This window comes from Cololabis saira, chromosome 9, assembly GCF_033807715.1.
Source record: "Cololabis saira isolate AMF1-May2022 chromosome 9, fColSai1.1, whole genome shotgun sequence".
In the NCBI taxonomy this organism is placed as follows: Eukaryota; Metazoa; Chordata; class Actinopteri; order Beloniformes; family Belonidae; genus Cololabis; species Cololabis saira.
This window is the reverse complement of record NC_084595.1, coordinates 43,374,994-43,402,274: the sequence shown is the minus strand read 5'-3', so window position 1 is coordinate 43,402,274 and position 27,281 is coordinate 43,374,994. Positions and strand designations below refer to the sequence as shown.

Below are 27,281 nucleotides of genomic sequence, written 5' to 3'. Positions count from 1 at the left end.
ACTGAATCCAGCCTGTAGTGGTCAGTACAGGAACTGGTTACTGGGTCATGGTCCTGGCTTCTACCCTGCATGGGAGAGCTTTAACCTGCATTTGTGGATATAACAACCACCTGTGCTTTTAGACAGACATTTCTGGAAGATTCCTGAGTCCATGTACTTGTTTCCATGACACATTCATGTCTAGTTTTAGTACAGTTCCACCAGAGGGCAGGCCTGAATCCGGATCAGTTGGGCATAAAATGCTAATTTATGAGAACATTTAATTTTTTCATAAAATACAGTATTGCAGCTTTGTGCAAATAGTGTACATTTGTTAAACAACATAAGCTCAGTCTGGATCAGGAGCGTGAAGGCAGCACGTCATCAAACCTGAACTCACATGATAACCAGACTTTCATCTGTCCACAAATGTTTTGGCCTTTGTCCTCTAATGGAGGTTCGGATTTCTGACGCAGCTAAAAACCTTGAGGTCGATGCTGTCGTCCGCTGTTAGACTCACACTCTCACACACACACATACACACACCAATACTCCTCACCTCCTGAACTTGAACTTTAAAACAGATGTTGAGAGTTTGTCTCCTTTTGTATTTTCTCAGATATTCTCTGCTTCACATAATTATGAGATTTAAACATCATATTTTAACACATGCTAGCCTTGTTTTCGCAAATGTTGAAACAAAGACGGGATTAAAGAGGAGAATCAGATGACTGATCATCTTAATATGATGGCCGAGACCCGCCATTGCTGAGAATAAAAGTAACGCTGCAAACAGAAACAAACGCCGCTGCAAATTAAAGAAACGCTGCAAATAAAAAGAAACGCTGCTGCAAATAAAATAAACGCTTTGCAAATAAAATAAACGCTGCAAATAAAAACAAACGCCGCTGCAAATAAAAGAAACTGGTGTTTTTATGTGAGAGGAGAAGAAGAAGACGAAGAGGACGTAAGTGAAAATGAAGAAATAAGAAGAGCGAGGAATAAGAAGAACAATGAACGAGAAAATAAGTGAAAAGGTTAGTGTTCTTCTCCTCTCACATAAAAAAACCGGTGCATCGGCAAAAATAGTCCGCGGTAATTCACTTCCGTTGTGGCTTTTTTATTTGCAGCGGGGTTTCTTTATATTTTCAGCGTTTCTTTTATTTGCAGCGGCGTTTGTTTCTGTTTGCAGCGTTACTTTTATTTTCAGCAATGGCGGGTCTCAGCCACCGTATCTTAACCATAATCTCTGATGTTTGCGTTTTTTAGCCAAACATGTTCCCCCTTTCAGCATTCTCCCTCTTCGGTCGTCTCACAATCTGAGATTGGTCTTTTTGAGAGTTCTTCACCTGATCAACTCAGCAGGGCCGTTAATGTGAAAGTAAATAATAAACTGAAAACACGCAACGAGTCCCACAAATGCAGGACTTGGCGGAGGCCTCTTTTGCAGCACCGCTACATCTCCTGGTGCAGGTTTTTAGGGGTTCGACACTTCAAGCTACAGAAGTCAGGACTCTCTGGTTCCTTCAAATGGAGGTTCTGCTGCGATTCACAAGTCTTCGGGCCAAGACTTGGACAGCGTGGAACATTTAAATGTTTCTTGCTGTTTCAGCAGTATGATAAGAATCATTGTCGGGCTGAGAGGTCCACCTCCTTCCTAAGGTCAGTTTAGTGGGCACCAACTTTTTTTTAGGCAAAACGGGCCAGAAAAACGTTTAAACCGACTTTAAAAAGTCATAAAAGTTAAGTCTTTCAGAGGGATGCAGAAGTGTTTTGGGGCGTGATCGCAGGACCATCAAACGTGTTTCTGCAAATAGTCAGCAAGGTTTGTTAGAGGAAAAAGACTCAAGTTAACTGCCAAAGGCTAGGGAAGGATCCAATGTGAAGATACCAAGAAGTCCGTATCCTCCAGAGCCGTCATATTCCAGAGCTGCTTGCTGCCTGGAGAATCCAGAAGTACGAGGAGTGTGGTGTTCAGAGTAGTGCTATCAGGCGATTCCAAAAATTAATCTAATTAATTACAGGATTTATAATTAATTAATCTAATTAATTGCATTTTAATCTCATATCTCATATGACTAATCAATTGAATACACGAAGAAGAGAAGATTGGAAATCCACATTTTTATTGGTGAAGTGTGTTTCATGAATGAAATTCAAAAGAAAAAATATCTTCCTGTTCAGTTGGTCGTGCATCTGTGCACGTTGGCCTGGGGGAGTGGTTTTAATACGGTTTGGTCAGGACACCATTCCTCCTTGATCGTCTTCCACGATTGAAATCGGCTGCAATCAGCAGCAACCCACTTTGCAATTGAGTTTGTCAGTTTTTCTGTCGTGGCTTTGCTCATTCGTTTCCCGGATTTTGCAAGCGTGGGTTGGTGAAGTGAGCTCACGCTAGCACTAGCTGTACAGTAGCTGTAACGTTTACAGTGGATTGGACATGTTTAGTGTTTAAATGATAATTCAGGCTGGAGCAGCTCCGCTGATAGGAACATTATTTTTTACAAAATGTACAAATCACCACGTTCTTGTTGATAGTCCCGTCTTCTTTCTTTTTATACATAAACTTGCCGTTCAAAGGCCCTAACAAAGATTTGCTGAGTCTCCCCTGAGTCGTCCAGGTCTGTCACTGCTTTGTTAGTTTGACCAGCAGCAGGAGGGAAGTGACCTGTTACTGCCAAGTGAACTACGGCTCCCTCAATGGGACACATTTAAAATGCTTGCGCATTTTGCCACTCATAATTAATTGCGTTAATTTTCATAATGCGTTAATTAGCAGTGTAATTAATGAATCTAATTAACGTGCTAAACTGACAGCCCTAGTTAAGAGACATGGCCGAGTGGAAACATCAAGACTGGGCCAAGAAATATCCGAAGACAGAATTTCCCAAGGTTTTATGGACTGGATGGATGGGTTACTGGGTCAGAGCTCCACGTCGGTATCACTGAAAACGACCTGGTTGAACCTTTTCAGGCCGGACTCAAAACCAATCCCCACACCTGCTGCCAGTTTTTAGAAGACTTTCTTCAAACAGCGGTACAGAAATGGTCTGTATCTTCCAAGAAGACCCTGACCTTTATGCAGGAAAATATTCCACAGAACACGTCACTGCGTAGTAAATAAAAGATGGAAGAACAACGACACGCCTCCTACCTCACCAGACCCAATCAGATTCACTCGTCTGAGAGGTTCTTGCCGATGCTGCACAAGAAGGTAACCGTCAATAGATCAACAAACCAACAAACCAACAGACTCCATGAACGGAAGGTTTATGACGGTTATTGAAAAGTCTATGCAGGTTTTAGGGACATATAAGACGTCATTTTCAGGGAAGGTCTTCGTCTTTCAATAGGTTACATACTAAATCCGTAACAAAACCATGACTTCATAGAAGAAGAGTCCACTAGCTGACCCGTTTGCCAACTGAAAACATCTGGAAACATCATGAAGCAGCTCCAGTCCTACATCAGACCAGAAGGGGGCGACATCATCTGGTCTCCTCAGATCCAGATGTTTCCGGAGGGATGTGTGAAGACGAAAGATGAGCCTTTGCGACGCAGTTGATGTTTTTTCTTCTTTTCACGAGATGGTACATTCTGCCCGTTTAAGTATTTAATATATCCTGTTGTGAAATTGTAGTTTTAAACCACTGTAAATTTTTTAATGATTCACATTTTATACTGCATTCCAAGGAGGAAGTCAGGTTGTATTTGTTGTACTGCAGATACTGTATTGAAAAAGAGAATTTGCAGTTATTTTGTTAAGAAACCCTCCTCCCCCCCATCCCAGTGTTACCTTTCCTCTAAAAATGGCGTCCGTATTAATGGTGCCATCGGTGTAAACCGGAGTCAAGTTCTCTCGTCTGATTATGTCTGACCTGGCAATAAAGCTTTTCTGATTCTGATTCTGATTCTGAAGAATAGAAGAACTTGTGGTGGTTTCAATCCTCAGGATTCAAGATTTCTTGTCTTTACTGATCAAGAAATGTTTTCAAAGGTTTCATTACATGTTCACCCTGGCTGGTCCTGGATCAGATATAGAGGGTCTGCGTTGACGTCCCTTCCCTACTGGACCAGCCCCCTTACTCACACTCAGTGGCAAAACATCAGCAAAAATGTCTGTAACTAGTGGAGAAGACGGGATAACAGCCGATTATCGGCTTAAATTAGCGTCAGTTGGACTTGACAGTGACCCGTACAGTTACCCCAAGAACCAGTGGTCCATGGACATTAATATTTGGTACAGTTACCAAGAACCAGTGGTCCATGGACATTAATATTTGGTACAGTTACCAAGAACCAGTGGTCCATGGACATTAATATTTGGTACAGTTACCAAGAACCAGTGGTCCATGGACATTAATATTTGGCCACAAATCCAGTTTCCTGATATTTATATGTACTTAATTTCTACGCCGGGGAAATACACAAAGCAACGCTTGAAGGCTTACAAAAGTCTTGACACTCACCTACTTCATGGCAGGATTTGTTGTAGAAATTAAAGTGATGAGGACACTGAACTTTATGATTTGACAGTTTAACGTTAGCTACCCAAAAATCCAACATTACCTGATACAAAATTGGAACCACAAATCCACGTTTCGGTGCCTGGAATCCAGTTGTTTCTGTGAATTGCAGTGATCCATTTGTCTCTCTTAAACTTATTTTTCAGCAGTCTATAAAACGATAACTCATTTCTTGCTAAATCTATGAGTTCAGTCGATCGCACAACAACTCTTTCCCATTTTAGATGTTTTTGAGTGCTAAAACTGAAAGTTTACGCTGCCACTCAGTCTTTCTGCCACTCAGTCTTTCTGACACTCAGTCTTTCTGACACTCAGTCTTTCTGACACTCAGTCTTTCTGCCACTCAGTGGACGTAACCCTATGTAAAGTTGCATCTGTAACGTCATGTGCATTCTCTCTATAGGGCCTTAGGTACAAATGAATTGTCCTCACACGGTTTACTTTTGCTCACAAAAAGAAATGCAAGGACTCCTACTTAAACTGATCGGTTAATCAATCTCCTGTCTTCAGTGCCAATCATTCCAACGTTCCTCTATGCCATGGAGCATCCCAGTCCAGAACCACAGACTGCCCTGCCATCCCAGCTGACTCTAACTGGTCCCGGGGAAAGTCCCCTGGACACCCGACCCCGCTACGGTTCACCAGCCCTGGGTACGGAGCCCCAGCGGAGCCCCCAGGTGCCTCCACCCTCTTTCTCATCTCTGGTGTCCCTGTTTGACAACACCACCTTCACCCTGCATGAGATCCCAGCTGACCCGACCCCCGACACGGATTCAATGGGTCAGACCAGCCCGACCACAGAGCTGAACGCCAACAAGACTGCCAATGGCACGGTAGGTGACGGACGCCCTCGTAGTCATCAACCATCTCATCACAGATCAATAATATACCCTCCGTCCTCTCTTCTTTTCTGTCCATTGCTTCTGTGGTTTTGCATCCTTCCTTTCCTCCTGCAGGAGTCCTCCTGTCTTCAGGACAGCATGTTTCTCGAGAATGAGAATGTTCGTGTTGGTTTGCTGTTTGCCTCCAAGGCTATTATCCAGTTGCTCATCAACCCGTTCGTCGGTCCACTCACCAACAGGTGACATCCGTGATTCTTCATGTTACAGATAAGGTTTTAAATTAGCTGTACTTTGATTTATCTTTGTTTTTGTCTTTTTTCTGTTAATTAGCTTGAATTCAGAAGATCTGATTTCTTTGTTAGCTAGCAAGTCTATAAAGGTGCTCATATTCTTTTTTGTTTGTTTGTTTTCTGACTTACCTGTAGTGTAATTATGATAAATTATCATCTTACATATGATTTGATGCTCAGAACTTGTGATAAATGTATTTCGTAGTGCTGGCCGCTGAAGCTGCAGTCTGATGACTGCTGGTGCTCGTTGTTCTGGGAGAGTCGTTGTTTGGGACAGCGTTGTCGTTTAGGCAGAGTTGTTGTTCGGGCAGAGCCGTTGTTCTGGTAGAATCGTTTTTACTGGTATAGTCATTTGGGCAGAGTCGTTGCTTGTTATTTTGGCAAAGTCGTTGTTCTGGCAGTCGTTGTTTGGGAAAAGTTGTTGTATGGGCAGAGCCATTGGAGTAGAGTCATTTGGGTAGAGTCGTCATTCTGGTACAGTCATTCGGGTACAGTCATTCGGGCAGAGTCGATTTTCAGGCAGAGTCGTTGTTACAGTACAATCAATGTTCTGGTGGAATCGTTCGTTGTTTTGGCTGATTTGTCGTTCTGGTAAAGACATTGTTCTAGCTGGGTCATCGTTTGGGCAGTGTTGTTGTTCTGATAGAGTTGCTGTTCTGGCCGAATCATTGTTTAGGCAGAGTTGTTCTTTGGGTAGAGTTGTTGTTCGGGCAGACTCGTCATTCTGGCAGAGTCATTGTTCAGGCAGAGCGGTTGTTCTGGTAGAGTCATTGTTCTGGCAGAGTCACAGTTCTGGTAGAGTCTTTGTTCTAGTAGAGTCGCTGTTCTGGCTGAGCCGTTGGTTGTTTTGGCAGAGTCATTGTTCTGGCAGAGACATTTTTATGGCAGAGTCGTTGTTCTGGTACAGTCATTGTTCTAGTAGAGTCATTGTTCTGGCAGAATCGTTGTTCTGGTACAGTCATTGTTCTGGTAAAGACATTGTTCTGGTTGGGTCATCGTTTGAGCAATGTTGTTGTTCTGATAGAGTTGCTGTTCTGGCAGAATCATTGTTTGGGCAGAGTTGTTCTTTGGGTAGAGTCGTTCTAGTACAGTCATTGTTCTAGCAGGGTCTTTGTTCTTGTAGAGTCGCTGTTCTGGCGGAGTCGTCTGTTGTTCTGGCAGAGTCATTGTTCTTGCAGAGACATTCTTATGGCAGAGTCGTTCTGGTACAGTCATTGTTCTGGTACAGTCATTGTTCTGGTACAGTCATTGTTCTGGCAGAGTCATTGTTCTGGCAGAGTCATTGTTCTGGTACAGTCATTGTTCTGGTACAGTCATTGTTCTGGTACAGTCATTGTTCTGGTACCGTCATTGTTCTGGCAGAGTCATTGTTCTGGTAGAGTCGTTGTTCTGGTACAGTCATTGTTCTGGTAGAGTCATTGTTCTGGTACAGTCATTGTTCTGGCAGAGTCATTGTTCTGGCAGAGTCATTGTTCTGGTACAGTCATTGTTCTGGTACAGTCATTGTTCTGGTACAGTCATTGTTCTGGTACAGTCATTGTTCTGGTAGAGTCATTGTTCTGGCAGAGTCATTGTTCTGGTAGAGTCATTGTTCTGGTAGAGTCATTGTTCTGGCAGAGTCATTGTTCTGGTAGAGTCATTGTTCTGGCAGAGTCGTTGTTCTGGTACAGTCATTGTTCTGGCAGAGTCGTTGTTCTGGTACAGTCATTGTTCTGGTACAGTCATTGTTCTGGTACAGTCATTGTTCTGGCAGGGTCCTTTTTCTGGCAGAGCCATGTTTTGGCAGAGACGTTGTTCTGGTAGGATCCCTGTTTTGGCAAAGCCCCGTGGAGCTGAATGACAGCTAACTTTGACTGTCCAGCTACCACCAGGTGGAGCTCGGCCAGAGTTGTGGTATTGTTTCAATTCAGATGTTGTTTCAGTGGGGAATAAAGGATGTTTGGACAATTTTAATACGAATAAACGTATGGTAACATTAGATAAGCTAAGATAACTGGTAACTGAGGTGAGGCGTGTCTGTTAAAAATTACTGCCAAGTTTGTTTGTTCTGCCCACTTGGAATTGACCAATCAGAATTTCAACCAATCAGCAATTTGTCAGGTTGAGTGGCTGTTTTTTTTTAAAGAGCTTCTCAGAGTTTTACTGGCTTCAAAGCTACTTTATATCAGGTGATGCTCTCTGCTTTGCAGCTGTGATAAACCTATGTTACACATTGCTTGGGTTTTCTTTATAGTTTAGTTTTTTTTTTCATGAAAGAGAACCAGTCTAACTGCAGGTGTTTTCTTCTTCTCTGCAGGGTTGGCTATCACATCCCCATGTTTGCAGGTTTCTTCATCATGTTTGTGTCCACCATCAGTAAGTGGCATCACACACAATGAAACCACATTTTGTCTGAATGCATGTGAATCTGATCTGGTGGTGTTTGTGTCAGTGTTTGCCTTCTCAGGGACCTACGCTCTGCTGTTCTTCGCTCGTGCCCTGCAGGGAATTGGTTCCTCCTTCTCATCTGTCGCAGGTTGATGCTTCGACATGTCACAGCTGAAATAACTAACATTGACAAACACCTGTAAACACACCTGCACTCAATAATACAATGACTCTCAACCAGAGCAACAAACAGAAACTGGAAATCTTTCATGAACTTTTAGCTCCGACAACTACTTCTGAAAACGTCAGTGTTACCATGTCACTTGTGCTTGCTGTTATCAGAGTTCTTGTTTTACAGAGACAAAGATCTTAGTAGTGCTTGAAACCTCCGCATCACACTTCATTTCAAAAGTGTTTGTTTTACTTTTATGCTGTAAAAATGTAAAATCAAAGATTCAGTTTAAAATCTCATTCTGTGCAGGTTTGGGCATGTTAGCCAGCGTGTACACCAATGACGAGGAGCGAGGCATCGCCATGGGCGTCGCACTGGGAGGACTGGCCATGGGAGTCCTGAGTAAGTAAGAAACTTGCACACACACACAAACACACACACTTCTTTCTGTTGGTGCTGTCTGTGGAAGTTCTTGAACACTGAGTCCCCTCTTGTGAAGCCAAACCTAGAACCCTCAAACAGCCCTGTGAAGGTTCTGTCTCAGGCCCCGTTTACACATAGCCGGGTATTTACAAAAACGGATATTTCCCCCTCTACGTTTGGAAAAATTCCATCATTTACACAAGATCGTTTTCAAAATCTCTTCATTTACACGAACCCGCATAAATATGCTGTTAAGGTGCTATGAGCAGCCAAACCTGCAGGGGGCAGTGTAACGAGAAGCATAAAGTCATGCCAGCCAATCAGAATCCTGGAAAAAAACATCAACAAATGACACGTGTAAAGCCTGAATTATGATTCTGCGTTAAATAGTACGCCGTAGGGTACGCCGTAGAGTACACCGTAGGGTACGCCGTAGGGTACGTGGTGACACGCACCGTACGGCACGTACCCTACGGTGTAGGCTCTGCGTTGGTGTAACGCGGAACCATAAATCAGCCTTTACTTCCAGTTACTTCCAAGATGGAACGAGAGTCTTTCGTTTGGAGTGACAGAGAAGTGGAGTTACTTTTAAGTTTGACTTTAGAATATAAAACAGGTAAAATACAAGAAAATATTGACGGTGGCCAAACAAATTGTAAACACAGGTCGCACATGACGCTGGTGACGTTTCTGTCTCATAATGTGACGTTCTGAAGCCTAAATCTCCGTTTCTCTCTGTTTACAAGCAAACGTGAAGACGGAGTTTTTGAAAATCTCCACTTTGGCCGGAGTTTTCAGAAATGACAGTTTTTGGTGACTTTGAGCTTCGTTTTCGTGTAAACGAACGGCCAAAACGCATGAAAACACCACCGTTTTTGCTACGTGTAAAAAGGGCCTCAGAGTGATGCTGCAGTTGTGGCGTCTGAGTTCCAGCCTTCCACAGCGCCCCCTACTGTTGTTGTTTTCTTGGTCATCCATAATTTGTGGTTGTGTGTTTCATTTCAGTTGGAGCTCCATTCGGTAGTGTGATGTACGAGTTTGTGGGGAAGAGCGCCCCGTTCCTGATCCTGGCCTTCTTGGCTCTGTTTGATGGAGGTAAGACGGAAAACCGTCCTTCAGAGGGGGACAAATGTCCCGACAGATGCATGTGCTGGCCCCTACAGCCTGATGTGGGGGTGAAACTTTCTGTGTGTGATTGTGTGTTGCAGCGTTGCAGCTCTGCATCCTGCAGCCCTCAAAGATCTCGCCTGGCGTGAGTTATTTTAAAGTGCTCTGGATGTGTGATGACATTTATAAGCTTAAATGTTAAAGCCTAGCTTCATCGTGGAGTTTTAAAACATAGAAACAAGGTAGGCCAGCATCCACACAGCAGGGGCCGCTGCACCAAGAAGAATAAGGCCCAGTCCCAATCCCCCCCTACTCCTACTTTTCAGTCCTACCCCTAAATTTTGCGCGTTCCCGTGAGGGTGGTGGTGTCCCAATTCCTATTTTCATCTAGGGGGAGTGTGCTTATTTAGGGGTAGTGTGTATGAATCTAGCCCTTCACAGCGAGGGATTTCAGATGCTGACTCACCGACGGAGGGCTAGAGAAATTTCCCAGAATGCTTTACGTCATCATTTGCAGACTGAATGAAACAAAAAAACATGGCGGACATTTGTAATTTTTAGTGAATAAAATCAATATTTTGAGTTAGTTTCTGCATAAAAATGTGTATTACATTTCTAGCGAGAAATATATATTTTACTTTCATAATGTTCACTCAATGAATTCAAATAATCACTCGCTTGCTCGTTGTTGCGTTGTATCTTCAGATCTCGCCAGAATAAAGGCTGATTTATGGATCCGCGTTACACCAACGCGTAACCTACGCTGTAGGCTCTGCGTCGATTTAACACGGAACCATAAATCAGCTCCCAACCCGGCGGCTCTTTTCATCCCCCGAAAACTTCGGAACAAATTTCTCAAAATAACAGGCGTTATTTGGATAAACTGAGCCCAGGTTGGGGATCTTAACGGTTACTTTTACGTCTGAAAAAATATTAAAACTTAATAAAGTGGCATATTAACAGCGCTACAGCTCAAATTAAAACAGCTTTTATCTCTGGGCTTCCTGATATGGTGTGACGTATGTGCAAACGTAACTACACAGTCGCTTACGTACCCGAATGTAAACCACGCAGTGACGTAGCAAGTGGTGTCCCAATCCCTAGGGATGATTACAAGGACCCTACGCCTGTGGCTTCATTTTTAGGGCTAGTGGTAGAAAGTAGGGTGAACATTGGGATTGGCCCTAACAGTGTAGGTACTCCTCTGGACAAACCCTCATGTCACAGGGCACACAGGATTTCTGACGAGTGGCGTTACAGCTCAGTCCTAGCAGCTCTGCTAACTGCCATCTTGGCAGCTGCTGACTCCGACCATGTTGATCTATAAATGGTAAAGTGGGCAGAACAAACAAACCTGGACATTGGGTTGTTCATGACACCTTTCTGAAGCCTCAAACAATCTGACACGTCATGTTGATCTGAAGAGACAGGTTTCAGTTGTTTTTGTCTTTCAGAGTGTGGAGGGAACGCCATTGCTGACGCTGCTGAAAGATCCGTACATCCTCATCAGTGCAGGTAAGGAGCTTCTGCCATCTCTGCTACTGACAGCATCCATCAGATGATCAGTTCCTGGATATAAAGGCTCCAACAGCCTGTCAACGCTCAGGTCACATTGTCTACTGTCTGTCTGTCTGCAGGCTCTCTGTGCTTCGCTAACATGGGCGTGGCCATCCTGGAGCCCACTCTGCCCATCTGGATGATGCAGACCATGTGCTCCCCGAAATGGCAGCTCGGTAAGACGCCCCGCCTGTCTTCATTTCCTGGAACCATTGAATTACAAGCAGCCAGAAATCAGAACATGTTGTAATGAAGCAGATATGATGATGAAAAGATGGGGCCGGGTTCTGGAGCCTACTTTCATTTTTAGATCTTTGCAGACAGTTTGAAGGCAAGACAAGGCAAGTTTATTTGTATAGCACAATTCAACACAAGGTAATTCAAAGTGCTTTACATCAACATTAAAAGCGGCAAGACACAATTAAACAGTAAATAAATAAAATGAAATAAAATGATAAGAAAAGAGGTAAAATAATAAAAAGCACAAGTTGTTAAAAGTAAGGGCAGTAGAGTACAGCAGGTAAGTATTTAATTTAGGTACGCTTCAGTTAACAGTAATGTTTTTAGGCCTGATTTAAAGGATCTACAGTTGGAGCAGACCTCAGGTCTACAGGAAGTTTGTTCCACCGGTGAGGAGCAGAATAACTGAACGCTGCCTCACCTTGCTTTGGATCTTTGGAGTAGGTGTGAAAGAGTTTGAACCCCAAATGATGTATTTTTGTCATCTTCATTTTATTAGTTAGACCTGTAACACATTTTACAAAGTTCAGAAGAGGACCGTTAAGCACAACTCGCATCCCTTGGTTATTTTCTGGGCATTCACTGGTCAGTTTCTTGATATAGACTGGCATTTTCCAAGCATAGCTTGATTTGACATTGCAATCCACCCATGTCTTGATCCCATATTTTGCTGTCTTGCTGGGCATATACTGCCAGAAAGGAGAACGACCTTTGGACAGAAGACATTAGCATGGAACCAGTTGCTCCTCCACTGTTACGCCAGGCCTTAGATTGTAGAGGTAGGGCGGCCTCTCCACCCACTTGTCCCAGACTTCTCTTATGGCTGCAGGTCTGTTACATGTCTAAATCAGCGGTCGGATATCCAAAATGTTGAAAGAGCCATATTGGACCAAAAACACAAAAAACAAACATGTCTGGAAAAAATGAAAAGTCTTGTATGTATAAGCCTTAGAATGAAGGCAAATGGCGAAAAGTCAAAATGTCGAGAAAAAAATCGAAATGTTGAGAAAAAAGTCGAAATGTCGAGAAAAAATTCGAAATGTTGAGAAAAAAGTCGAAATGTCGAGATTAATGTTGAAGTACAATCTCGAGAAAAAAGTCGAAATGTCGAGAAAAGTTGAAATGTTGAGAAAAAAGTCAAAATGTTGAGAAAAAAGTCGAAATGTTGAGAAAAAAGTCGAAATGCTGAGAAAAAAGTTGAAATGTCGAGAAAAAAGTCGAAATGTTGAGAAAAAAGGAAAAAGGGGTGGTGCTAAAGAGCAGCATGCGGCTCTAGAGCCGCGGGTTGCAGACCCCTGGTTTTGATGGTCTTGACTCACGGTCATCAAATCGTAGCAGTCTTGAGTAGGTGTGAAAGAGTTTGAGTGGCGTTGTGGCTCGGAAAATAGGCCTTCCACTCCCTGCATCCCATAGATGAGCTGCAGCCTCCCCTCGGGACCTGTATGCACCTGCCAAGATTAGCAGCCATAAGTAGGCCTGCATGTAAGTCTGAAAAAAACGTCTCTAGAGCCTCACACATGCACACTCATGGCTTCAGCACAGAGATAATTCGGGGTCCTGTCATCTGCAGCACCTTTATAACCTCTGGAAATCCACAGGTTGTAGTGAATGTTACGGACATAATTCACCTTATTCATCAAGTGTGGTCCCACACACCGTTCATTATTAAATGCAGTATATTGTCCTTCATGCAACTAGTATGGTTCAGGGATGAGGCCCCTTTAAATGTGGTCATGACGTTGAGCTCCATGCGGTTCTAGCTGCTGGACAGCTCCATTTTGTGTTTCAGTGTTCTGAAGTTTACTAATAAACAACACACGTTTTTTGAATGGGAAATTGTCTCTGCATTTTTCTGCAATTCCCACACTGTGACCCCGACGTTTGTCTGCTGGACTATCCAAAGACACGACACGACCATGTCTACGAACGCTGTTACCCTCAAACTCCCCGAATTCTGGGAATCGTCGGCATCTGCATGGTTTGCCCAGACTGAAGCGCTTTTTTCTGGCGAGTCAGGGAGAGTTTGTGGCCGCGTTTCTCCCCGCGCAGCCCACTCCGGTGCCGCGGGACGGCTCCGCGCTCGTTGCTGCGGCCGCTTCTCCCCGGCAACACACTTCTACTCCACAACAGGTCGGCTTGTGTTTTTATCACACAAAGTTCGGACCCAAGGCTACCAAGTGCCGTTCGCCGTGCAGTTTTGGCGGGCCGGGAAACGCCCGGGCCGGCGCTCAGTAGTGGCCATGAGCGCCGGCCGCGGAGGCAGGCTGCTTTTCATCCGGGACAGCATCTCTGGACGGCGGTTCCTGTGCGACACGGGCGCTCAGAGGAGCGTCCTGCCTTCATCCCGTTTGGACATGGTGACTGACAGCCACGGCCCCCCCATGGAGGCTGCCAACGGCAGCCCCATCCGCACATACGGAACGAGGTATGTTGAGTTGTGTTTTGGAGGACAGCGGTTTGGATGGGACTTTGTTACGGCAAAGGTTGCTTTTCCCCTCCTCGGCGCCGATTTTCTGTGTGCACATGGACTTTTGATAGATGTAAAGAACCGCCGTTTGATTGATGCCGTCACGTTTTGTTCTTTTGCGTGTGAGGTCAGCGGGACTGAATCCGTACACTTATCTAGTTTGCTCTCAGTTTCGGATGATTTCCACCGTCTGCTTGCCGAGTTTCCAGCGATCACTCGGCCCACTTTCTCTGCGTCTGCTGTGAAGCACGGTGTGGAGCACCACATCGCCACTACTGGTCCGCCCGTCTACGCCCGCGCTCGGCGCCTCGACCCGACCAAGCTTGGAAAAGGCTGAGTTTGCAAACATAGAACGCCTGGGTATAGTCCGCCGCTCCGACAGTCCGTGGGCGTCGCCTCTCCACATTGTCCCCAAGCCAGGGGGCGGCTGGCGCCCGTGTGGTGACTACCGGCGGCTTAATGACGCAACGACACCTGACCGATACCCGGTCCCGAACATTCAGGATTTTTCAACGCACCTGGCGGGTAAGGTGATTTTTTCCAAGGTGGACCTCGTCCGAGGATATCATCAGGTGCCGGTACACACGCTGGACATTCCCAAAACAGCTGTGATCACACCATTTGGTCTTTTTGAGTTCTTGCGCATGCCATTTGGCCTTAAAAATGCAGCCCAGTCTTTTCAACGCCTAATGGACTCTGTGTTACGGGACTTGCCTTTTCTTTTCGTGTACCTGGATGACATCTTGGTAGCGAGTGCGTCCAAATCTCAGCACCTGTCACACCTCCAAGCTCTTTTTGAGCGGCTTAGCCGACACGGGCTGATTGTTAACCCTGCCAAGTGCCAATTTGGTCTCTCCACCATTGACTTTCTGGGACACAGGGTTACTAAGGATGGTGCAGTCCCTCTCCCATCAAAAGTGGAGGCGGTCACGCGGTTCCCGCGCCCGCTGACCGTAAAATCCCTGCAAGAATTCCTTGGCATGGTGAACTTTTACCACCGCTTCATCCCTCGAGCTGCTCAGCTCATGCAACCCTTGCATGAGGCCTTGAAAGGTAAACCTAAGCACCTTGTGAACTGGTCTGAGTGCATGGACAAGGCTTTTGCTGCCACTAAAGCAGCCCTGGCGGACGCCACCATGCTGGCGCATCCTTCCCCAACAGCCTCCATCGCCATCACCTCAGACGCCTCAGATTACGCTGTTGGTGCGGTTTACGAGCAGTGGGTAGACGGGGCCTGGCAGCCACTGGTCTTCTTTAGCCGTCAGTTGCGTCCCAGCGAGCGAAAGTACAGCACTTTCGATCGGGAGCTGCTTGGTCTCTACCTCGCCATCAGACACTTTCGTTCCCTGCTGGAAGGACGACATTTCACTGCTTTTGTCGACCACAAGCCACTGACTTTTGCCATGGCTAAGGTGGCTGAGCCGTGGTCCGCCCGCCAGCAACGTCATCTGTCGTTCATTTCCGAGTTCACCACGGACTTGCGGCATGTTGCCGGTAAGAACAACCACGTTGCAGACTGCCTGTCACGGGCTGTGGCTGGGGCGATCCATCTTGGTTTTTGTATGCCCGCATGGCAGCAGGCCATGGACCCTGACGTGCAGCGCCTGAAGGCCTCTACCACAGGGCTTAAGATCGAGGACGTGGTCTTTGGTGATACTAGTACCACGCTCCTGTGTGACGTCTCCACAGGCAGTCCTCGGCCCATTGTTCCCTCAGGGTGGAGACGACAGGTGTTTGATGCCATACATGGTCTCTCACATCTGGGTTCGAAGGCGTCGCAGAGACTGGTTGCGGCAAAATTTGTCTGGCACGGCCTCAAGAAGGACGTTAGGGACTGGGCTAACACCTGTGTCGAGTGCCAACGAGCCAAGGTCCACCGCCACACTAAAGCCCCGCTAGAGTTGTACCCGGTTCCTGAGAGACGTTTTGACCATGTTAATGTGGATCTGGTCGGCCCTCTGCCCTCCTCTCATGGTTTCTCGTACCTGTTGACCATGGTTGACAGGACGACCCGCTGGCCTGAGGCAGTGCCATTGACGTCGGTGGCATCTGTGGAGGTGGCACAGGCTTTTCTCAGCACCTGGGTTGCTCGTTTTGGCACTCCGTCAGATATCCTCTGACCGAGGCGCACAGTTCACGTCTGAACTGTGGACCGCTGTGGCACAGAACCTCGGAGTTAAACTCCACCGCACTACTGCCTGTCACCCACAGGCTAACGGTCTTATTGAACACACAGATCAACAACACAGGTCAATGAAAGCTGCCCTGCGTGCCAGCCTCAAAGACAATAACTGGGTTGACAAACTCCCATGGGTGATGCTGGGCATCAGGACCGCGCCAAAGGAGGACCTACAGTCCTCATCTGCCGAGCTTGTTTATGGGCAGCCGCTGCGGGTTCCAGGGGATTTTGTCCCTAATGCCACGGTTCCTTGGTCTGCTGCTCTCCAGCGGTCCGCTCCGCTGGACAATGCAAGACTTTTTGCGCCAGTCCCTACTTCCCATCACGGCCTGCCTCAGTCGCACGTCCCGGCTGCACTTAAGGCGGCTGGTTATGTTTTCATTCGCCGCGATGCCCACCGGGGACCGCTACACCCGCCCTACGAGGGCCCATTCCGGGTTTTGGAGGCAGGGGACAAACATTTTGTGGTGGACATGGGCGGTAAACCGGAGCGCCTCTCCATCGACCGCCTCAAACCAGCTCACTTAGACGTGGGTAAGCCTGTTGAACTCGCCCAACCCCCACGACGGGGGCGGCCTCCCGATCGGCCCCCGCCCCCTGTTTCCCCCCCCCCCCCGGCCTCCCGCGCTGCCTGCCCCGCACCTGTGTCACGACGTTACCCCTGCCGCAGTCAGCTCGAATCAGCCTCCGGTACAGCGCAGCCGCTGTGGACGGTTGATACGCCCCCCTCCCCGGTGACTGATGTGTTTTTCTTTTTTTCAAATATGGTGAATTCTGGGGGGACCTGTGTAGTGAATGTTACGGACATAATTCACCTTATTCATCAAGTGTGGTCCCACACACCGTTCATTATTAAATGCAGTATATTGTCCTTCATGCAACTAGTATGGTTCAGGGATGAGGCCCCTTTAAATGTGGTCATGACGTTGAGCTCCATGCGGTTCTAGCTGCTGGACAGCTCCATTTTGTGTTTCAGTGTTCTGAAGTTTACTAATAAACAACACACGTTTTTTGAATGGGAAATTGTCTCTGCATTTTTCTGCAATTCCCACAAGGTGTTGTTAACGACTGCTACTGTCTCGTTCACTTTACTACTAATCTATCTGAGACTGCTCAAAGGTACAGCGGTCTGGGAGAAGACCACCTGATTTGTCTTGTTTATTTCTGCTACTGATGGATCTGAAACACAACCAAAACATTGTAACATTCTGTGGTGTGTAACTCATTCTGACCCGAAGACCACCTTTGTATATTTTTTGGTACAGCTTACATGGAACTGTGAATAGAGGCAACATTTTACTTTTTCTACTGTTGGGGCCAATCTAGGAAAAGTCGTTACATTTCAAGTTAACAAAATATCGTTTAAAGGATTTTTCTTTGGTTTTTAACACAGTGGCGAGGTACGGAAGAGTATCAGGGCCAGGCAAGAGAAAAATAAAAATAATATTTTAGAGGAGGAAGATTTTTATTCATTATGCACTTCGAGAAAAAAGTCGAAATGTTGCGATTAATGTTGAAGTACAATTTTGAGAAACAGTCAAAATGTTGAGAAAAAAAGTCAAAATATGATGAGGATATTGATTTGAAACACATATCACACATATACAGTTGCATAACTTCAGAAACATACCCTTAACGTTCCACTCCAAGTTAGTTATCGTAGTTAGTTAGTTAGTTAGTTATTTACGGCTGCTGCTGCAGAGCTGTCAGTCGCTTTCCTAACTGGATTTGATGGACCAGAGGAGACATTTACACTTTATTCACAAAATTGTATTTCAACTTTATTCTCGAAATTTCGACTTTATTCACAAAATTTCGACTTTATTCTTGAAATTGTATTTCAACACTATTCTCGACATTTCGAAATTTTTCTCGACATTTCGACTTTTTTCTCGAAGTGCACAATAAAAAAAAATCTCCCCCTCTCAAATATTTTTTCTCCTGCATGGCCCTAATGCTCTTCCGTAGGCGAGGACAACAGGAGGGTTGATATTTTGAGACTCCCGTTGTGTAAAACATGTAAAAAGAGATAAAAACATTGTTTGTTAATGTTATCAAATTTGTGTCTTCTCACACTGAAGTCTGCGCTGGAGAACCTCCGGTGTCTTTCAGAGACGTCCAGAATTATTCACCACCTTGATTATGATCTTATTCGATCTTATTGACCAAAACCCATCTCCTCATTGTCTCTTTCATCGTTGAAATGTAACCAAATAAACCTGCTTTGGTTGTTCAGCAGCCATGTCTCAGTGCAGCTCACAGGTGTGTTGTGTTGCAGGTATGGCCTTCCTCCCTGCCAGTGTGTCCTACCTGATCGGAACAAACCTCTTTGGAGTTCTGGCCAATAAAATGGGACGGTCAGTATGTGTTTGTGCGTGTTTTTCATGTCTCTATGAGGACCAAGGACTCTAGAGGTCCAGGCGATGGAGCCTCCCACTTCTAATGAGTAAAAAACAACCAGTCAGAGTTCCTCGGGGAGGGGCTTCAGTTATAGAGCTGAGCACAACAGAGAGGGAGGGGGAGGGACTTCAGTCAGTACGTTTACATGCAGCAAAGAGATCGGATTTCTGATCGTAGCGCTGACTCCGTGACGCTATGTGGCATTGCAACCATTTCAACAAAGAGCCACTTCCGGTTGACGGTTGTTTTGTTTGGCGCCAATGTACGCCTTCCGTATATTTTTCCACTTTATTTTGATCTGCTCCGGTGTCCTGATGAAGCTTCTGCCATCTCTTTCGCGATCTTTTAAAGGTGTTTAAACAACTATTTAACACGTGCCGTCTACTTTCACTTCTGGGGGAATGCCCCAGAGGAAATTCTCCAGCATTCGCAGACTGCAATATCCGATGTCTCCGTATACATGGCGTTAACATTCCGACTGTGAACGAATTATCTAGGTGTTATTATCCGATTATTAAATGTCCGATATAGGTCAGAAATAGGTCCGAAGTAGATCGGATTAAGGTGTTTACATGCAGTTTAAAAGTCTGAATGATGTCTTATACGATCAGAAACCCGATTGAACTGCTGCATGTAAACGTACTGAGTAATAAAGCTAAAGCACAACAGAGAGGGAGGGGAGGGACTTCAGTAATAAAGCTATGTTGTTTTTGGTAGCAACATTTCCTACTTCAGTAACAAAGCCAAAGCTCAGCAGAGAGGGAGGGGGAGAGGCTTCATTAGCTGAGCACTGGTAAAAATACATAAAATGTGCATTGAGTAAAATATTTACTATCAGTCTAATCTTAAAAAGTTACTATTACAAGCTTATTTGAGTTTTTACAATGAGACCATTAAAACAGCTTCACAATGAAGATGAAGCGAACCTGAGCTCATCCGACTGCACTGATGCTGAGGAAAACACAAGCTAAGCCCGCCACTGCTGTCCTTAAGCTTTCCTGTGATTATAATCTTATGTTGATTCACGTCAGGAAGTACTTTCCTGGGAATCCATAAGCTGTTCAATCAACAGATAGATCTCTTGTGGAAAGTGCCGTCCTGAGTCGTGTCCAGACCCGACCCTGGTAAACCAGCTGGGAGTGACAGGACGGTGTTTGTGTTTCCAGGTGGCTCTGCTCCATGATAGGAATGTTCATCGTTGGAGTCAGCCTGCTGTGTGTGAGTACATCCATCCATCTATCCATCCACCCATCCATCTATCCATCCATCCACCCATCCATCTATCTATCCATCCACCCATCCATCTGTTCATCCATCCATCCATCTATTCATCCATCCATCCACCCATCCATCTATCTATCCATCCACCCATCCATCTGTTCATCCATCCATCCATCTGTTCATCCATCCATCCATCCATCTATCTATCCATCCACCCATCCATCTGTTCATCCATCCCTCCATCCATCCATCCATCCATCTGTTCATCCATCCATCCATCCATCCATCCATCCATCCATCCATCCATCCATCTGTTCATCCATCCCTCCATCCATCCATGTATCCATCCATCCATCCATCCATCCATCCATCCATCCATCCATCCATCCATCTGTTCATCCATCCATCCATCCATCCATCCATATATCCATCCATCCCTCCATCCATCCCTCCATCCATCCATCTGTCCATCCATCCATCCATCCATCCATCCATCCATCCATCCATCCATCCATCCATCCATCCATCCATATATCCATCCATCCATCCATCCATCCATCCATCCATCCATATATCCATCCATCCCTCCATCCATCCATCTGTTCATCCATCCATCCATCCATCCATCCATCCATCCATCCATCCATCCATCCATCCATCCATCCATCCATCCATCCATCCATCCATCCATCCATCCAGAATCAGAATCAGAAAAAGCTTTATTGCCAAGTCAGACATAAATCAGAGGAGAGAACTTGGCTCCGGTTTACACCAATGGCACCATTTATACGGACGCCATTTCTTGGAGGAAGGATGACACTGGGATGGAGGAGGAGAGGAAAAAAAAGGCATCTTCACACTGTGTATTAAATACCCAGTGTCAAGGTGCAAAAAAAAAAAAAAAAACACCTCAGCACAGAAAAGCAACATACACACAACAAAACAACATCATAGGCGTTGAAGATGAGGGGTGTGTGGTTATCAGTAAGTGTGTGTGTGTGAGCGGTAAGTCTGAACTTCGCCCCAGAGCTGCTCCTCAGCCATTGTTCTTGATGTTATCAGACGGCTCGGTACAGTTCTGAAACAGGTCCACAGATGTTCCTGGGAAAGGGGAGGGCTAGTGGGGGCAGGGTCCCTTGTTTTCATTCCCCCAGGGAGATTGTGACCTGAGCGGCCTGCCAAGCTGCCCTGTCAAGGTCAGATTATAGAATCAACAATTGTATTGAAAAGAAACAGGCAGACTCCAGTAATTTTCCGTCTGCCTTAAGTCTCTGGTTCCTCAATGGCGACTCCAAACAGACGAATTTGTGATCAATTCCCGCCAAGCCGAGCTTCCAACTTCTCCAAGGTCTTATCCATCTTGCCAACGAGCTCAAAGACCGCCGCTAGCCTGCGATTCTGTTCAAGAATCACATCCAGCTTGCGGTTTTGCTCTCCCAACGTTAAACTCTGAGTGTTGGTGACAGAGCTTATCCCCTTATCCACGTCTGGCAGCTCTGAAAGAGCCAGAACAGCTGTCGACGACTTACGTGTTTGTCGATAGACGAGGAATCCCCCCACTCCAATTAGCAGAAATCTTGCTATCATAAATTCAATTATGAAGGCATCTTCAACATCCTCGACACATGGATCCCCAGACATAACGGCCTCCAATGTATCCGGCAAAAAATGTCCCATCGGGGCAAGAGGGCTCCCTTGTCCCCTGACTTCTCGTCGCAAAAAATTTGGTCAATTGTGCTGAGAGACCAGTTAATCAATTCCATGATTGTAGAGTTTCGGAGGAGTGAAAAAGAGAGACTCTGAAGACAAGACAGGACAAAAGCAGCAGCAGGGCAGATAGGGAGGGAGAGGAGCAGAAAAGCATCAGCCTTCGCCGAGAGCCGGAAGAAGAATCCATCCATCCATCCATCCATCCATCCATCCATCCATCCATCCATCCATCCATCCATCCATCCATCCATCCATCCATCCATCCATCCATCCATCCATCCATCCATCCACCCACCCATCCATCCATCCATCCATCCATCCATCCATCCATCCATCCATCCATCCATCCATCCATCCATCCATCCATCCATCCATCCATCCTTCCATCCATCCATCCATCCATCCATCCATCCATCCATCCACCCATCCATCCATCCATCACTCCAGCATTTTAATTCATGCTGAACTGTAACTGTCTTCCAGCTTATTTATGCTTATATTTACTGATTAACTTTGTATATTAATAGTTAAAAACCAAACCTTGTGTTTGTGTGCATGTGTGCATGTGTTTGTGTGCATGTGTTTGTGTTTGTGTGTATGTGTGCATGTGTGCACAGGTTCCTTTTGCCACCAGCATCTACGGCCTGATTGGCCCGAACGGCGGTCTGGGTTTTGCTATAGGTGAGCAGCACCAGGGAGCTCATTGATCGTCTCAAGTGTTGGACAAACATTCGTCCAGGTAACGGGTTTGTGTTGTGTGGAACTCCAGGAATGGTGGACTCGTCCATGATGGCCATCATGGGCTACCTGGTGGACATCCGCCACGCCTCCGTCTACGGCAGCGTGTACGCCATCGCTGACGTAGCGCTGTGCATGGGCTTCGCTATAGGTAACAAACCAGGAACAGACTTCATTTCACTAAAAACATTGTCGAAGGATTATGGGAAATGTAGTCCTTATATTAAAAAACACTGGGTATTAAACAGGCCAATCTAAATTCACCCAATAATAACAGAGAATCCCCTCCTGTCATTTCAGGGCCGTCCACCGGTGGCGCACTGGTCCAGGCAGTGGGCTTTCCCTGTCTCATGGTGTTTATTGGGGTGATCAACATCCTGTACGCCCCGCTCTGCTTCCTGTTACGTAACCCTGCTGTCCGAGAGGAGAAGATGGTAAATAGATATGTCGAACCCTGATATGAAGGTGTCCTTGTTGTCCCACCAGTAGGAGGAGTGTGGTTGTAGCTTTCTGGAGTGGAAGCGGTTCAGTCACAAAGTGGAGTCACGTGTGGTTGAAACGCTTCACACCAGGCACCAGCCACAGACTTAACGGCCAGATCTTTTTGGACATTTAATGGGAGAAATTCAACACATGTGGACAAAGAGTGGGTTTAGGGTTCTTGCTCAAAATGGCCAACCTGTGTGGAGAACCCCTCCGAGAGGATGAGATGCTGAAGGCTGAGAGGGGCTTGTGAAACGGGGTGTCTCATGGGAACACAGAATAGCTGAGGTCTGTTGGTTTCGGAGCGTTCCTGGTGAAGAGCCGTTCAGGTGGACTGACGGATGAATACTGGTCACAAACAATGCTTACGGTCAGCGGCTTTATTGGAAGATACGTTGTGAACAGTGGCGGCTGGTGATAAAAAATTTGGGGGGGGCGTTCCACGGGCCATGCAGGAGAAAAAATATTTGAGAGGGGAAGATTTTTTTTTATTGTGCACTTTGAGAAAAAAGTCGAAATGTTGAGATTAATGTTGAAATACAATTTCAAGAATAAAGCTGAAATTTCGTGAATAAAGTGGAAATTTCAAGAATAAGGTTGAATTACAATTTGGTGAATAAAGTGTAAATGTGTCCTCTGGCCCATCAAATCCAGTTAGGAGAGTGACTGACAGCTCTGCAGCTGCAGCCGTAACTAACTAACTACCTACATCCTTGGAGTGGAACGTTAAGGGTACGTTTATGAAGTTATGCAACTGCATGTGTGTGATATGTGTTTCAAATCAATATTTCAACTTTATTCACGAAATTTGGACTTTTTTCTCAACATTTCAACCTTTTTCTCAAAATTGTACTTCAACATTAATCTCGACATTTCAACTTTTTTCTCGACATTTTGACTTTTTTCTCGAAGTGCATAATGAAAAAAAAAATCTTCCTCCTCTAAAATATTATTTTATTTTAGTTTTTAGTTTTTTTAGTTTGCACTTGTAAAAAGGAACATTACACAGAGGAAAAAAGTTGAGAAAAGATGAGCAGCAAGGTCATGATGAGATGTGCTGGTCATCCCCATAAAACACGGCGCCCCTGGAGGTCGTGGGGGTCATATTTGGAGGCCCAGAATAAAATATATGACATCTTTTTAAAAGTATATGAAGCAGGTCAGCTGCTGCAAGATAGGTGTATGACACGCCCACGATGGTGGTTCTGGTTGTGTGTTGGATGTTGAGGAACTGTACAAACCTTTCTGTCCAAGTGAAAGCATTCACCTGCCCGAGACCCTGCAGGGTCTCTGTCCGGATCGGTCCCTGGGTTCTCCTGTGGTGTCTCCACTGGTTCCAGAACCAGAACGGCAGCTGGGCTTCAAGTGGCTGTATCCAGATCTCAAACAGCGCTGTGTTGTTTTTACGATAAAATCAGCTCAGAAACACAGTGGATGTGGCTGCAGGTCGCAACACATCAGCAGGAAGTGTTTCTGTGATGTGTGAAGTGTGTGTTTGTGTTTGTGAAGTCATTACACCCCGATTAGACTGATCACAGATCAGAGGCAGCAGCCTTCAAAGCTGCACAGGAAACATTTCTGCCTAATAAACTGTCAGTTACATGCAGATTACAGAGGGATACAGCTTTATTCATGTGTGTGTGTGTGTGTGTGTGTGTGTGTGTGTGTGTGTGTGTGTGTGTGTGTGTGTGTGTGTGTGTGTGTGTGTGTGTGTGTGTGTGTGTGTGTGTCCAGCTGTAAAGGCCACTAAACCAGACTTGTACGGTACAAATGCAGTCCTCTTGTGTTGAGTTGGACAGTCTCCAAGAGTCCACAGAAAATACAAAGTAGAATTTGATGACTGAAGTCATTTTTTTTTAAAGTTAGGGGAGAAATATCTCTGCTTCACAGAAGAGGAAGAGCTCACTAAAGTAGATGACGGCTGTGGAGAGCACTCTTCACCCAGTTCATCCAAGACTGTCACACGTGTGCAACAAACAAGTGTGCTAGTTGGTTAAAACATTTGCATCATCACCTTAGTTACCACAAGCTAGCTATTTTGATTTAGTTACTTCATACTAACCTAAGATTTCATTCTGATCCAATCAGTCCATCCATCCGTGTGTCAGATGTTGTTTTTGAAAAAGTCTCTGACTTCTTGGTCCATACTTCAGGATGGGTCAGGTAGATAGCTCGCATCCCTCCCTAGATCCCTTTTTAATTCTCTCCTCAGCACCAGGTTTATGAACATCTGCACCTCAGAGTTGGATCATGAAACAGACTTTTGCTGCCTTTGCTGGTTGAATAAAATGAACCAGAAGCCGCCGTCGGAGTCGCTCTTTCGCTGGTGTCCAACTTCAACTTCAACTTCCTTTTATTGCCACACGGCTAGGCCGGTGGAATTAGCTACACATCCACCTCCTGACTCAGACGTCTGACTCCAACCCCCCGACCAATCGGTGGCCTGTAGTGTGATGATGTCAGATACAGCCGACTCAGCAGCTTAGAACCTCTGCAGAATAGTTACAGAAAAGTATCTACTCAGCACGTTAGACCTCTAGTGGAAAAGAACCAAACCAAACCAAGGCGAGGCGAGTCAAGTCGGGCTGAGTAGGGACTAGTGGAAAAGCGCCATAAGTCTAAAGTTGGACATTTTAATATGGAGGTGAATGGAGCCTGACTCGGGCCTGCAGGTTTTCCATCCTTTGCATTGGATTCATTTTTCAGGACCAGATATTTCCAGGTATAATACAGATAGAGGAGACTTCAAGGTGCGATTCAAGGATCTGGGTCTTCGTTTATTACACTTAAACTTGTCCAGCAGAACCTTCTCCATCACTCTGACTCACTTTATGACTCTTTGAGTTGTGACTTCCCCCAAGAGTCAGTCCTAGGAACCTTCAGTTTTCCATGTACGTGATTCCTCTGAATGAAGGCTAGAATATGTGTTGCACATTGGTGCTTGCTGCCTGTCAAACATAGACCAGAGAGATCCCTGTGATGTTAAGTTTTCTAAAGAACGCTCTTTGTTGTCTGACTGCACGTTAGTAATAAGCAGTACTCGAGTTGTAAAAAAAAATCAGGGGGATGGTGGATTTTATCATATGGGGACAGATAATTTGTGCTGATTACAAATAATATAATATATTACAAATAATAGCAGTGACCAAAACACCTGCAGAAATACTGCAGAATGACATAGCAGCAGTTAAATGCAGCCTTCTGTAAGCTTTAAATATCCACTGGGCTTACATCAAATACATCAAAACACAACAATAAAAAACACTTTTCTGAACTTATCAATATGACTCTGTCCTTCACAGGATAAGTAACATGGATCACTGCAAAAACTCACAATCTTAACAAGAATATTTGTCTTATTTCTAGTTAAAATGTCTCATTTTAGTAAAAAAAAATCTCATTACACTTAAAACAAGACTCATCACTGGAAAAAAATGACAATTTTCACCTGTTTCAAGTAGATTTTCACTTGAAATAAGTAGAAAAATCTGCCAGTGGAACAACATTTTTTTGCTTGTAATGAGAAAAATAAATCTTGTCCCACTGGCAGATTTTTCTACTTATTTCAAGTGAAAATTTACTTGAAACAGGTGAAAATTGTCAAATAAGTAATTTTTCTGGTGTTATTTTTCTGGTGATGACTCTAAATGTTGAAATAGCAGTAAAACCACATTCATTGATGAAATGACATAAGGGATGGAAAGGAGGGATGGCAGTTTTACAGGGGGGATGATTTGGACCGTTTTTATTTCAGGGGGGATGCCATCCCCCCTCATCCCCCCTCATCCCCCCTCAACTCCAGTACTGGTAATAAGTGACGTCTCTTAACCCTGGCTATTGTGTGTGTGTGTCACAGGCCATCATTGACCAGGAGTGTGTGATGCACAGGAAGAGCTACAACACACACCAAGAGAGTCGCGAGTTTCCACTGAGTGACTACAGCGAGGAAGAAGAGACAGAGGAGTAAAAAACATGTCCATGTGGTTATTTTATCTGCAAACATACTTCCCTTTCATGTCAGAGCAGACATCGAGACTGTCTTAGGCAGACGCCATTGTTGCTTAGTAACCTGAAAGGTTTTGGTCCACGTCGCGATTGAGCGACGTTTCTCTGGCTCGTGTGCACCCAAACATGTGCAGAGTTACTGATGTAATCACATTTATGCAGATTCCTTTAAATGATGCTTGTTTACCCGACGCTGACAGCGGGCTTAGCCCCGCCCCTTTGTGAAGTTTGCAAAAACTCAAAATCTTTACAAGAATATTTGTCTCATTTCTAGTTAAAATGTCTCTTTTTTAGTCAAAAAATCTCATTACACTTAAAACAAGACTCATTACCAGAAAAAATTACTTATTTGACAATTTTCAAGTTTCAAGTAGATTTTCACTTGAAATAAGTAGAAAAATCTGCCAATAGAACAAGATTTATCTTCTCATTACAAGCAAAAAAATCTTTTTCCACTGGCAGATTTTTCTACTTATTTTAATTGAAAATCTACTTGAAACAGGTGAAAATTGTTGTTTTTTCCAGTGATGAGTCTCGTTTTAAGTGTAATGAGATTTTTTTGACTAAAAATGAGA

The 27,281-nt window shown here is 45.1% G+C and overlaps 1 protein-coding gene across 1 annotated transcript in view; it reads left to right on the top strand.

Moving 5' to 3' along the window:
* Positions 1–26,941, top strand: part of LOC133451196 (chromaffin granule amine transporter) — a 35,396-nt gene extending 8,455 nt beyond the window's left edge. Inside the window, exons 3-17 of the mRNA XM_061730162.1 lie at positions 5,016–5,338; positions 5,462–5,586; positions 7,934–7,992; positions 8,069–8,152; positions 8,486–8,578; positions 9,605–9,694; positions 9,808–9,851; positions 11,161–11,221; positions 11,344–11,439; positions 18,428–18,506; positions 19,716–19,767; positions 22,098–22,161; positions 22,250–22,369; positions 22,519–22,652; positions 26,558–26,941. Coding sequence (XP_061586146.1) covers positions 5,016–5,338; positions 5,462–5,586; positions 7,934–7,992; positions 8,069–8,152; positions 8,486–8,578; positions 9,605–9,694; positions 9,808–9,851; positions 11,161–11,221; positions 11,344–11,439; positions 18,428–18,506; positions 19,716–19,767; positions 22,098–22,161; positions 22,250–22,369; positions 22,519–22,652; positions 26,558–26,668 — 1,535 coding nt within the window. The 3' untranslated portion in view covers positions 26,669–26,941. The remainder of the gene's footprint in view (positions 1–5,015; positions 5,339–5,461; positions 5,587–7,933; positions 7,993–8,068; positions 8,153–8,485; positions 8,579–9,604; positions 9,695–9,807; positions 9,852–11,160; positions 11,222–11,343; positions 11,440–18,427; positions 18,507–19,715; positions 19,768–22,097; positions 22,162–22,249; positions 22,370–22,518; positions 22,653–26,557) is intronic.
* The last annotated feature ends 340 nt before the right edge of the window (positions 26,942–27,281 follow it).